Source organism: Mesocricetus auratus, unplaced genomic scaffold (genome assembly GCF_017639785.1).
Source record: "Mesocricetus auratus isolate SY011 unplaced genomic scaffold, BCM_Maur_2.0 contig_13369_pilon_obj, whole genome shotgun sequence".
Classification (NCBI taxonomy): Eukaryota; Metazoa; Chordata; class Mammalia; order Rodentia; family Cricetidae; genus Mesocricetus; species Mesocricetus auratus.
The window spans coordinates 19,588-32,970 of NW_024433551.1; the positions used below are offsets into that span (position 1 = coordinate 19,588).

Here is a 13,383-nt window from a genome sequence, read left to right on the forward strand (position 1 = left end):
CAAGGTTTGGGCTGGGAGAAACATCTGGTCTAGCAGCATAAGCAGGACGAGGGTCTTCGTGAAAACGATATTTTCTGTGAGAGTCATGAAGTGAGAAGCAGTCCCTATCTCGGTGACTCATTGTCACGAAATTCCAGGGCCAGGGAGATGCCTCAGTGGTGAAGGTGAAGGCTACCAAGGCTGGTGACCTGAGTGTTGTCCCCAGGACCCACATAGGAGGAAAGAGCCAACTCCCAGGCATGTGCCTCTGTGTATAGCATCTCTCTCTGTGTCTCTCTGTCTGTCTCTCCCTGCCTCCCTCCCTCTCTCCCTCCCTCCCTCCCTCCCTCTCTCCCTCCCTCCCTCTCCCTCTCCCTCCCTCCCTCCCTCTCTCCCTCCCTCCCTCTCTCTCTCTGTGTCTCTGTCTCTGTCTCTGTGTCTGTCTCTCTCTGTCTCTCCCTCCCTCCCTCTCTCTCCTCTCTCCTCTCTCTCTCTCTCTCTCTCTCTCTCTCTCTCTCTCTCTCTCTCTCTCTCTCTCTCTCTCACACACACACACACACACACAGAGGAAACTTGGGGTCTAGTGGCCTGGAGATGAGGTATGGGGGAAGGAGGTGTAGTGAGCGCTGCTGTCCTGTTCTCACACAAGCCCCTCAGATCACAGTGTCTCAGCAAGGCTGTGCTCCTGGTGAGTACCGCTGTGAATGGAAGCATCCTTTTTAGAGGGCACTTTTCTCTTATAAAGTTGCCACTTTCCAGGCAGCTCCTCTTTCTGCACGTTCTCAAGACAGATAGATGGCTGACAGTCAATATGCCAGAACTATTTTGGTGGAGTGTTTTCTGAGACCCAGCACGGTATTAGAAAAATGAAACTTTACACTGATGTGATTCATAATATAATTTGGACATTGGGTCCACATTGACGAAAGCTTCATGATAGATAGATAGTTAAGTATCCTGCCAGGACAGCTGTTGTCATCACAGGGACCCGGGAGTAAGTGATGGTGGACAGAGACACAAAACTCTGGGTTCTCTGTAAGAATGAACAATTGTTATTTTTGTCACGCCATTGTTTTTGTACTGCTTTCTGACTACTAGAGATCACATTACAAGCAGAGCCCAAGAAAGGGTTTTTGTCCCCCCTTACCCGAGTTCTTCCTCCTGCACTCCCTGCCCTGTGCCCCCGTTTTGCCCTGGAGGACAGTCCTCCTAGGACCTGCCTTGAACCTGCACCTTTCCCTCCTTCAGGGAACCACATGTGGGTCAGTGTTTGATGAAGGACCTGAGACCATCTGGACCCCAACTATTCTGCCTCCTTTGAATGGAAGGTTCAGTGCTTACATAAATAAAAAAAACATACATACATTAATTTTTGCAGACTGACCTAGAGATTCAGTGTCATTCCAATGAAAATTCCAACCAAAGAGCCTGACAGCCAGGCCAGGGTCAGAGTACGACACCATCCATTTTATCTGTAACCCCTACATGAGGTGTGACAGGCACCCCCAATGAGTACCACAAGAACATCTTCAGAGGCACCAATCGTGTCTCCCAAAGTGAAGACTTGCTGTACCTGACCACAGCCAACGAGGTGGTACCAGTCACCCACAGCAAGTGCAGAGGGACAGGTGACAAAGGGCTTCACAGGGTCCATCTGGAAGCTCCACCCATGGAGTCACTCACCAGAATCCTTAGTGCACAAGGAAGATGCGAGGCCCTTCACAGACACCAGCAACCCAGACCCTGTCTGCCTGTGAGGTCCCTCTGGGTTCCGTGTAATTCCAGAATCCTGATCAACAAACAGGTTTAAGACCTGGTTTTTTGTTTTGTTTTGTTTTGTTTTGTTTTGTTTTTTGGTTTTTCGAGACAAGGTTTCTCTGTGGCTTTGGAGGCTGTCCTGGAACTCACTCTGTAGACCAGGCTGGCCTCGAACTCACAGAGATCCGCCTGCCTCTGCCTCCCGAGTGCTGGGATTAAAGGCGTGCGCCACCAACGCCCGGCAAGACCTGGTGTTATTCAGTAGCTTTTTGAAGAGAAATGTGGCAGTCCCCATGACATGAAGAAATCTTAGAGCCCCATGAACCAAATATTCTTTGGTCTTCTGGAAACAAATCTTTGTTAAATTGCATCATTGTACAAATCAGATTTCTCCAGTTTGATAGATGCCTGAGACAAATGGCTTGACAGAAACAGAGACTAAGTTTGATTCCTAGTTTCAAGGGTATCAATGCACAGAGAGTTGGCTCCCTTGTTTGGGGTCTGTGGTAGAGGAGAGCATGGTGGGAAGAATGTACTGAAACAAAACTGCCCACGGCAGAAGACAGGAGGGCAGAAAGGGCACCTGGGGTCCCTATGTGCCCCTCATGGACACACCCACAGTGTCCTAACTTCTTCCTGCTGAGTCCTGCCCCCAAAGGTTACCATCCACAACAGCACCACAGGCTGTGGGCAAGCATTTACTCCATGAGTCTTTCAGAGATACTTACCATCTGGTTCACAAGCTGAGAGTGGACTGCAAGTCTCTAACCCCAGCACTCGGGAGGCTGAGGCAGAAGGATGGCAACTGGAATCCAATCTGGGCTTCCAAGGAAGTTCAAACCAAACCAAGGAGACTGAGTGAGACCCTGTGCCAACACATCCTAAGTCATCCCACAAGACCGATTCCTTAAAAACAGGTTATTATGATAACGTTATGAATGCTGTGCACTGTCATTCCAGTGTCCAGTCAGCAGGTTAAGAGCAGTCATTGCAACTGTATCCCAGGTTGAAGAAATTCCAAGTGGTGAACATCTGCTCTCACCAATAAAATCTACACAAAGAGATATCCATCAAGTGGAACAGCAAAATGCTGTGGACTTTATGAGAAGTGTAGAATTATTTCTTGAGACAACACCTTACAACATTCCTCATGTTAAAAAATATTTATTGCTCCGCTCTCTGCCCTCTGCCTTCTGCTTGAGGTCAGTGTAGGCCCACCTCTTGCCATCCCCTACCCCCTGGGATCTTACTGGGCCTGCTCCTTGTATAGAGTGTACCCTGGCAGGACAGACCACCTGGAGTCTGCCCACACCTCACTCTTGTCACCCCCATGCCCTCTGCCCTCCACTTGAGTCTTGACCCCCCATGCCCTCTGCTTGAGTGAGAACACCAGGACAGGCTGGATCATCCGGAGTTGCAGACACTGAAGTCTTGGCCCACCTATACTACCAAGAGATGAGGAGAGGGAGAGGCCCCACCTGCACTCACTCAAAGAAGAGATGGAAAAAATTACAGTATAAGAACACACTCAACAACAGAAAGACCAATAGGACACCACCAGAATCTAGGGACTCTACATCAGCAAGGCTTGAACACCCCAACCCAAATGAAGCAGAAGAGAAGGACCTTAAAAACAACTTTATGAAGATATTAGAGATCCTCAAAGAGGAAACAAGAAAACCCCTTAAAGAAATGAAAGAGAAAACAAACAAAAACATACAGGAAATGGGGGAAAAGACAAACCAAAAATTTCAAGAAATAAACAAATCCCTTAGAGAATTCTAAGAAAGCCAAGAAAAACAACCAAACAAGTGAAGGAAACAATTCAAACACGTCAAGGCTTGAAAACTGAAATAGAAACAATAAAAAAAAACACAGAATGAGGGGATGCTGGAAATAGAAAAACTGGGTAAACGATCAGGAACTACAGATGTAAGTTTATCAATATAAGAGAATACAAGAGATAGAAGAGAGAATCTCAGCTGTTGAAGACTCACTAGAGGAAACAGTCATCGATCAAAGAAAATCTCAAGTCCAACAAATTCCGAACACAAAATATTCAGGAACTATGGGACACCATGAAAAGGCCAAACCTAAGAATAATAGGTATAGACGAAGGTGAAGAAATACAGCTCAAGGGTTCAGAAAACATATTCAACAAAATCATAGAAGAAAACTTCCCCCAACCTAAAGAAGGATATGCCTATGAAAATACAAGAAGCTTACAGAAAACCCAGTAGAGTGGACCTCAAAAGAAGTCCCCTCACCACATAATAACCAAAACATCAGACTTACAGAATAAAGAAAAAGTATTAAGAGCAGCAAAGGAAAAAGGCCAAGTAACATATAAAGGTAAACCTATCAGAATTATACCCGACTTCTCAACGGGAACTCTGAAAGCCAAAAGGTCCTGGATAGATGTTCTATAAACACTAAAGGAGCCTAGATGCCAGCCCAAACTACTATACCCAGAAAAGCTTCCAATCACCAGATTTAAACAATACATACCCACAAATCCAGCCTTACAAAAAGTACTGGAAGGAAAACTCCAACCCAAGGAACATGACTACACTCACAGAAACATAGGCAATAGATAATCTCACATTACCAAACACCAAAAGAAAAAAAGGGGGGAAACCCACACACAGTAACACCACCACCATCAAACCCAAAACAAATAAAAGTTAACAATCAATGGTTATTAATATCCCTCACTGTCAATGGTCTTAATTTACATACAAAAAGACACAGGCTAACTGAATGGACACGAAGACAGAATCCATCCTTCTGCTGCATACAAGAAACACACCTCAACTTCAAAGACAGATGTCAGTTACCTCAGAGTAAAGGGTTGAGATAAAATTTTCCAATCAAATGGACCCCAGAAGCTATCTTAGTAGCTAACAAATTAGACTTCAAACTAAAATCAATCAAAAGAAATGAAGAAGGTCATTTCATATTTATCACAGGAAAAGTCCATTAAGACGAAGTCTCAATTCTGAACATCAATGCCCCAAATACGAAGGCACCCACATTCGTAAAAGAAACGTTACTAAAGATCAAATCACACATAAAAACCTCACACACTAATAGTGGGAGGCTTCAACATGCCACTCTCACCACTAGACAGGGCCACCAGACAGAAACATAACAAAGAAACAAAGGAACTAACAGAAGTTGTGACACAATTGGGTTTAACAGACATCTATAGAACATTCCTCCCAAACACAAAAAAAAAAGTATCTTCTTCTCAGTGCCACAGGTGACCTTCTCTAAAATCAACCATATACTTGGCAACATAGCAAACCTCAACAGATACGAAAAAACTGGAATAACCCCTATATCTTATCAGATTCCCTTGGTTTAAAGTTAGAATTCAACAACACAAATTGCAGAAACCCTACAAACTCATGGAAATTGAAAAATGTGCAATTGTACCATTCCTGGGTCAAGGAAAAAATAAAGAAAGAAATTAAAGACTTCCTAGAATTCAATGACAATGAAGACAAAACATACCCAAACTTATGGGACACTTTGAAAGCAGTGCTAACAGGAAAGTTCCTAGCACAAAGTGCTCACAAGAAGAAACTGGAAAATAGTCACACTAGAGAATTAACAGCACAACTGAAAGCTCTAAAACAAAAAGAAGTAACTCACCCCAGAGGTGTAGACACAAATAGAGGGCTGAAATCAATAAAGTAGAAACAAAGGAAACAATACAAAGAATCAATGAAACGAAGAGTTGGTTCTTTGAAAAAAAATCAACAAGATAGACAAACCTTTATGCAAACTAACCAAAAGGCAGAGAGTGAGCATGCTAATTAACAAAATCAGGAATGAAAAGGGAGACATAACAATGGACACTGAGGAAATCCAGAGAATCATCAGGTCATACTTTGAAAACCTGTACTCCACAAAATTAAAAAATTTAAAGGAAATGGACAATTCCCTGAATAGATATCACTTACCAAAATTAAATCAAGAACAGTTAAGTAATTTAAATAGACCTATAACCCCTAATGAAATAGAAGCAGTCATCAAAAGTCTCCCAACCAAAAAAAGCCCAGGGTCAGATGGTTTCCATGCAGAATTCTCTTAAACTGTTCCACACAATAGAAGCAGAAGGGTCATTGCCAAACTCTTTTTACAAGGCTACGATTACCTTGGTACCTAAGCCACACAAAGGCACAACTAAGAAAAAGAACTAAGACCAATATCCCTCATAAACATTGATGTAAAAATACTCAACAAAATACTGGCAAATCGAATCCAAGAACACATCAAAACAATCATTCACCACAATCAAGTAGGTTTCATCCCAGGGATGCAGGGTTGGTTCAACATACAAAAATCCATCAATGTAATCCATCATATAAACAAGCTGAAAAACAAAAATCACATGATCATCTCACTAGATGCTGAAAAAGTCTTTGACAAAATCCAACACCCCTTCACGATAAAGGTCCTGGAGAGATCAGGAATAACAGGAACATACCTAAACATAATAAAAACAATATACAGTAAACCAACAGCCAATATCAAACTAAATGGAGAGTAACTCAACAGGATTTCTCTTAAATCAGGAGCAAGACAAGGCTGTCCACTCTCTCCATATCTCTTCAATATTGTACTTGAAGTTCTAGCTAGAGGAATAAGACAATAAAAAAGGAGATCAAGGGAATACAAATTGGAAAGGAAGAAGTCAAATTTTCACTATTTGCAAATGATATGATAGTTTACATAAGTGACCCGAAAAACTCTATCAGGGAACTCCTACAGCTGATAAACACCTTCAGCAAAGTGGCAGGATACAAGATCAACTCAAAAAAAAATCAGTAGCCCTACTATGTACAGACTATAGAAGGGCTAAGAAAGAAATCAAAGAAACATCACCCTTTACAATAGCCACAAACAACATAAAATACCTTGGGGTAATGCTAACCAAACAAGTGAAAGACCTGTATTGCAAGAACTTTGAATCTTTAAAGAAAGAAATTAAAGAAGATACCAGAAAATGGAAAGATCTCCCATGCTCTTGGATAGGTAAGCTCAACATAGCAAAAATGACGATCTTGCCAATAGCGATCTACAGATTCAATGAAATCCCCATCAAAATCCCAACACAATTCTTCACAGACCTTGAAAGAACAATACTCAACTTTATATGGAAAAACAAAAACCCCAGGATATCCAAAACAACCTTGTACAATAAAGGAACTTACAAAGGCATCACCATCCCTGACTTCAAGCTCTATTATAGAGCTATAGTCCTGAAAACAGCTTGGTGTTGGCACAAAAATAGACAGGTAAACCAAGGGAATAGAATTGAAAACACTGATATTAACCCACACACCTACGATTTTTGACAAAGAAGCTAAAGTTATATGATGGAAACAAGAAAGCATCTTCAACAAATGGTACCGGCATAACTGGATGCTGGCATGTAGAACATTGCAGATAGATCCATATCTATCGCCATGCACAAAACTTAGGTCCAAATGAATCAAAGACCTCAACATAAATCCAGCCACACCAAATCTCTTAGAAGAGAAAGTGGGAGGTACCCTTGAACAAATTGGTACAGGAGACTGCTTCCTGAACATAACATCAGTAGCACAAACACTGAGATCCACAATTAATAAATGGGATCTTCTGAAACTGAGAAGCGTCTATAAGGCAAAGAACACAGTAGATACGACAAAACTGCAGCCCACAGAATGGGAAACGATCTTCACCAACTTGACATCCAACAAAGGGCTGATTTCCAAAATATACAATGAACTCAAGAAGCTACCCACCAAAATACAAAACAATCCAGTTTAAAAGTGGGGCACAGACAGGATAGAACTCAGACCCGCATCTTTATCAAGAATCACTGAGATGGTTCCAAACGAACGAGTAACCAAAGTGAAGAATCACCTCTTCCCAGCCCGACATCCAGACATTACTGCTACTCATTGGTACTCAAGGCCACTGACACATGGATCCAGGAGTGATGACGTGCAGGGAAACCTAGGACATCCTGAAGGCACTGGGCAGTTCAAGCATCATCTGTCTGATTATTGGTGGCACAATTGATCACTGCCATGTCCTCTCTCCATATTGAGCATGAACAGCCCACCAGAGGATCTGAAGCAAAGACACTGCTTGAGAAACATTCTTGGAACTCTGCATATCTTCAACTATAACTGGAATCACGCACTGTGGTTTTGTCCCAAAGGGTTTCACTTCCAATTTTACACAGCCCAAATCCCACCCATACTGTACTTATCTGGAAACCACAAAGATTAATTTTGTTCCACTAAAAAAAAAAGTGGGGCACAGAAACTAAATAGAGAATTTTCAATAGAGGAATCTAAAATGGCTGAAAGACACTTAAGAAAGTGCTGAACATCCTTAGTCATCAGGGAAATGCAATTCAAAACAATTTTGAGACTCCATCTTACACCGGCCAGAATGGCTAAAATCAAAAACACCAATGACAGTTTATGCTGGAGAGGATGTGGAGAAAGGGGAACACTCCTCCATTGCTGGTGGGAGTGCCAACTTGTATAGCCATTTTGGAAATCAGTATGGAGATTCCTCAGAAAAATGGGAATCAGTCTACCTCAAGATTCAGCAATTCCACTCTTGGACATATACCCAAAGAATGCACATTCATACAACAGGGACATATGTTCAACTATCTTCTTAGCAGCGTTGTTTGTAATAGCCAGAACCTGAAAGCAACCTAGATGCCCCCACAACCGAAGACTGGATGGAGAAAATGTGTTACACACAATGGAGTATTACTCAGCGGGGAGGAAAAAAGTGAAATCTTGAAATTTGCAGGCAAATTGATAGAACTGGAAGAAACCATCCTGAGTGAGATACCCCAATCACAGAAAGACAAGCAGGGTATGTACTCACTCATATATGGATATTAGACACAGAGCAGAGGATTACCAGGCTGCAATCCACACCACCAGGGAAACTAGGGAACAAGGAGGACTCCAAGAGAAGAATACACGGTCCCCCACAGGAGAGGTAAGAGGGAGGTGGGAAGGGGAGAGGAAGAGGAGGGGAGGGGGAGAGAGAACAGGAGGGATCAGGAGAACTGAGACAGGGGAGGAATAGAGGAGGGCAAGTAAGGAGATGCCTTGATAGAGGAGCCAGTACAGGTTTGGAGAGAGGTCTGGCACTGGAGAATGTTCGAGGATTCACAGAGATGACCTCAACTAAGAATTTAGGCAGTGGTAGAGAGGCTGCCTTTGATGTTCTTCCCCTATAATGAGATTGATTACTATCTTGGTTGCCATTCCTAGAGCCTTCATCCAGTAGCTGATCAAAGCAGAAGCAGGCACCCAGAGCTAAACACGGAGCCATACTCCCAGAATCCAGTTGTAGAGAGGGAGGAGGGATGAGCAAAGCTAAGATCATGCTGGAGAAACCCCCAGAAACTGTTGACTTGACCTAGTGAGAGCACAGAGACCCTAGACATAAAGCTGGGGAATCAGCATTGGACTGAACCAAGCCCTCTGAATGTGGGTGTCATCTGGGAGGCCTGGGCAGTCTATGGAGCCTCTAACAGTGGAGCCGGTGTTTATCCCTAGTGCACGAATGGACTTTGGGAGGCCATTCCCTATGGAAGGATACTTTTGCAGTCCAGATACAGCCAAGAGGACCTAGGACCTCCTATGGTGATGTCACAGACTTTGATTTCCTCCCCTCCCCATGGAGGGCCTCACTAACCTTGGGAAGCGGGTAGGGGGTGGGTTGGTTGGTCAGTGGGAAGCATGGGAAGATGGTAGGGCGAGGGATTTGGGGCACTGATATTCTAAAATAAAACAACTTATAAAAATATTTAACACAAGGCTATAATTATAATTGTGAAGTACTGGCTGTACTTCACACCAGAAATGTGACCAGGCCTGACCATGTGCCACTGGCTGGAATGCAAGGGCAGTTTTAATTACAAAAGAATCACCCACGTGGCACTGAGGGTGTAGCTCACTGTCAGGGCATTTATCTAGCTGGCACAAGACCCCAGGTTCAAATCCCAGAACAAAGACAGACACATACAAATTCACGGTAAGTTTAGTATATTTTCATTAACATTGGCTTATATTAGGGCATTTTAGATGAAGAGATGTTCTTCTGAAAGTCCTCGGTGTAAAACTAGAACATTTACGCTAGTTCCAGAGGCAGATGGGGGTAGTTTGAAATGTACAAAGAAGTCTTATACAGAAAATAAGCAGAAAAATAATATGCAGCAAGTGTTAATACAATTTTTGTTATTGTTTCTAGATATAGTTTTTGAAGTTTATTTGTTAACTATAGCTTGTGTGTTGGTATCAGTGGGGGGGGGCATTCATGTGCAAATGTGTATCTTGCCCCTGTGCTCTGGTGTGTGTGTGTGTGTGTGTGTGTGTGTGTGTGTGTGTGTGTGTGTGTGTGTGTGTGTGTGTAACATGTGTTCAGGTACTAACAGAAACCATAAAAGGTCTCAGAGCCGGAGTTCTCTGCAGTTATGAGCTCTGGGTGACAAACAGACTTGAGTCCTCTGGAACAGGGGTCTGGAAGAGCAGCAAGTACCCTTAACACTGAGGCCTCTCCAGACCTCGACATCATGTGATGTTAGAACTGAGAGACAGAATGCAAATATCTCTTATGAATCTGCCTTTCCAAGGCTCTGTTTCCTCTGAGCACTGAGCCAGGCTTGGTCTGTCTGTAACTGAAGTGCAATCACAAAGTCTGCAGTCAATCAGCAGGCGATACAGAGATTTCTATGCAGAGTTCAGATTCAGATGTCAACCTCTGCCCTGCACAAGATGACTTGGAATTAGACTCCTTACAACGGAGCTAAGAGCACTGCTCTTTGGGGCGTCCGTTGCTTGGTCAAGTGAAGAAACAGCAGGCTGATTGCACAGCGAGGCCATGTGTCAGTCTGTGGTTCTGCATGCTGAAGACTCCAGACACCTGGCTCTGCCAGCTCCACCCACAGGGCTGCTCTATATGTATGGGGCCCAGTGCAGCTCACCCACCATCCCCGATTTCCAGGACAACCAGCACCGTGTTCTCACAGGAGCTCAACATAGACTGGGTAAATCTCTGAGACTGGGACAGGAGGGGGGGTGTCAGGAGAAATGGACCTGTGAGCCCACAGTGCCAGCAGAGGACCTTCAGGAGGAGACAGGAAAAACTGAGCCGAGATGGGGAGTAATTCCTTCTCTTCTGTTCCCACAGGAAACATGGGTGTGACGCTGCTTGAGTCCCGACTTTGTCTCCTGCTGCTGTTGGGACTTGTCATAATGGTTGTCTCATTCCGGCCCCCACCGGGTTTAACCCCTTCCCAGTGGTTTGAAATCCAGCATGTAAATAACAGAACCACCCTCCTCTGTACTCCTGCAATGCTGGTAGTTAACCGTTATACAGGACAATGCAAGGGCACAAATACTTTTATTCATAAAAGTTTTTCTTCTGTTGTTCGTGTGTGTGGCAGAAGAAATACTACTTGCCGTAACGGTCGTGCAAATTGCCATAACAGTAAAAACGGGTATCTATAACATTCTGTAATCTTACAACTCCAGCAAGTCATTATAGGCAATGCGGATACCAAACAACACGGAAACGGAGGTTCTACAGAATTGCTTGTGACAACAGATCTCCACAAGACAGTCGTACTTATCCAGTGGTTCCAGTTCACTTGGATGGGATATTTTAGCTCCAGTACCAGCCCTTTGTGCCGTCGTTCTGGATCTGCTGCTTGCTGCTTGCACTAGAGAAGAGCCTATACCTCTGTCTGTGCTCCTGTTGCCATCTATCCTGTGAAACCTGACCCTGATTCCCTTCGAATTTAGCTGATCAGATCTTTTCTACTCAATAAACACCTTTGCATACTCATCTGGATCTCTGTGTGTGTGTGTGTGTGTGTGTGTGCGTGATGTGCTACTGTCTAACTGTGCATGCCTGCCTGCCTGTCTGTCTGTCTGTGCATGTGTGTGTCTGTCTGTGTGCTTTTGGCTTCTGCTGTTTTTCCTTCTGGCTGAGTGTTCTCACTAAATGAGGTATGTCAACCAGGATGTGTTTGTATGTGAGTGTGTATGTTTAAAATCTCACCCTGAGAAAGGCTCAGGAATGAGCTCAGGTACCAACACTCTGTGTTTATCAGCTAGTAGACTAAAAAAAGACACACTATTGACTTTGAGCCCATATCTCAAAGGTCTTCTGTGGTGGATGCCTCCCAACAGATGGCCACAAAAAATAAATCCACTTCAGCCAGGTGATGGCGGTGCACGCCTTTCATCCCAGCACTCGGGAGGCAGAGACAGGCAGATCTCTGTGAGGCTGCGGCCAGTCTGGTCTACTGAGTGAGTCCAGGACAGCCTCCAAAGCTACAGAGAAATTCTGTCTTGAAAAAGAAAAAAGAAAAAAAATACAACCACTTCCCTTCCCGTCAGGACAGAGAGTATCCGTGTTCCACATAAGAAGTATCCAATGAAAATTGAAAGTATATAGATTAAGAAGAGGCAAAATAGCTTAAAGAGTAATTATCTTTAATAGTGGGCTGCAATTAGACAGAAGGCATTAATAAGTGTTCCTTGACTTTCTCAATTTCATGTTCTTATTTCAGATCACCTAAGAGGGTGACCTGGCTGTGGCATTTGTCGCTACATGCTAGAGCTGATACGCTAATCTTTTGATTATATAGGTGTTCTCTTTCTTCCTCACAGCTCCATGTCCTTCCGTCAAGGAACTGTACACTCAATGGAGCAGAACTGTCTCACTAAATGGAGGAAAACTAATCTGCCTTAGGTCAAGGCTGTATGGGTAGCTGTGCTCCTTGGTTAAAACATCCAAATAAGCTCTTGAATGATTTGGTCCAAAACTAAGTAGGTCAATTATATGGAGACAAATCTGATTTTCACTTAGTTTTGTAGTCACATCTTAAATAGTTTCCACAATTATACTACATTATTACACACTAGAAATAATTGCTATTAACATCATAATAAAATAATATCTAGTACATATATAAAAAAAGAAATATCCAGTGTCCTCTAAGCTTACAGTGGTAGGTGGTGCCTGGTCCCAGATGGAGTTCAAAGCCAAGATGTGCAGGTGAGATACAGGTTCCCATGTTCCCCAACACCCAACAGAAGAGGTGTAGTCTCTAAGTCAATAATTGTCCTTACATACTGAAAGGAACATGAGGCTCCAAGTTCCGAATGATGAGAGTGTGGAGAGTGAATTGTGGGACATGTCTGGGATGGCCTTTGCTATGATGCCATGGTAACAAAAGGCTGTTATTCTGGCATAACAATGCAAAGGGCTTTCCCCAGTAGGGCAGCTAATAAGGCAGATTCAGAATGGTCACTAGGAGAATGGTTCTGCCCCAGGAGCAGGAAGTTCTGATAGGAAGACTCAGCCTGAGTCCTCACAGCCTCTGCTTCCCCTCTGGTCCCATTTTTCCTTCCATACACATTGCACAGGGACACATTTAGCATCCCTAGAAATGTAGCACTTCCAACACACTGAGGAAAACAAGAGCTCATCCCAGTCCACCTCCCACCAAGAAATTCATGTGGTCTTCTAGCTCAAAGTCCCACCCTGAGAGATCAACCTTTCAATTTGAATATTTAAATCTTGGGCTGTTTCCCACACTGA

At 43.5% G+C, this 13,383-nt stretch overlaps 1 protein-coding gene and 1 long non-coding RNA gene across 2 annotated transcripts; one reads left to right on the forward strand and one right to left on the reverse strand.

The window, feature by feature from the left end:
- Positions 1–862: 862 nt before the first annotated feature.
- LOC121138487 lies at positions 863–12,946 on the reverse strand. The gene is made up of 2 exons (XR_005875464.1): positions 12,787–12,946; positions 863–1,012 (listed from the first exon to the last, which is right to left on the reverse strand). It is a non-coding gene; the product is annotated as an uncharacterized LOC121138487 (long non-coding RNA).
- LOC121138486 (eosinophil cationic protein-like) lies at positions 10,772–11,619 on the forward strand. The gene is given in 3 exon segments (XM_040741170.1): positions 10,772–10,819; positions 10,963–11,265; positions 11,268–11,619. Coding segments are annotated over 2 exon segments (471 nt in total). The 5' UTR covers positions 10,772–10,819; positions 10,963–10,967; the 3' UTR covers positions 11,441–11,619.
- Positions 12,947–13,383: the final 437 nt, after the last annotated feature.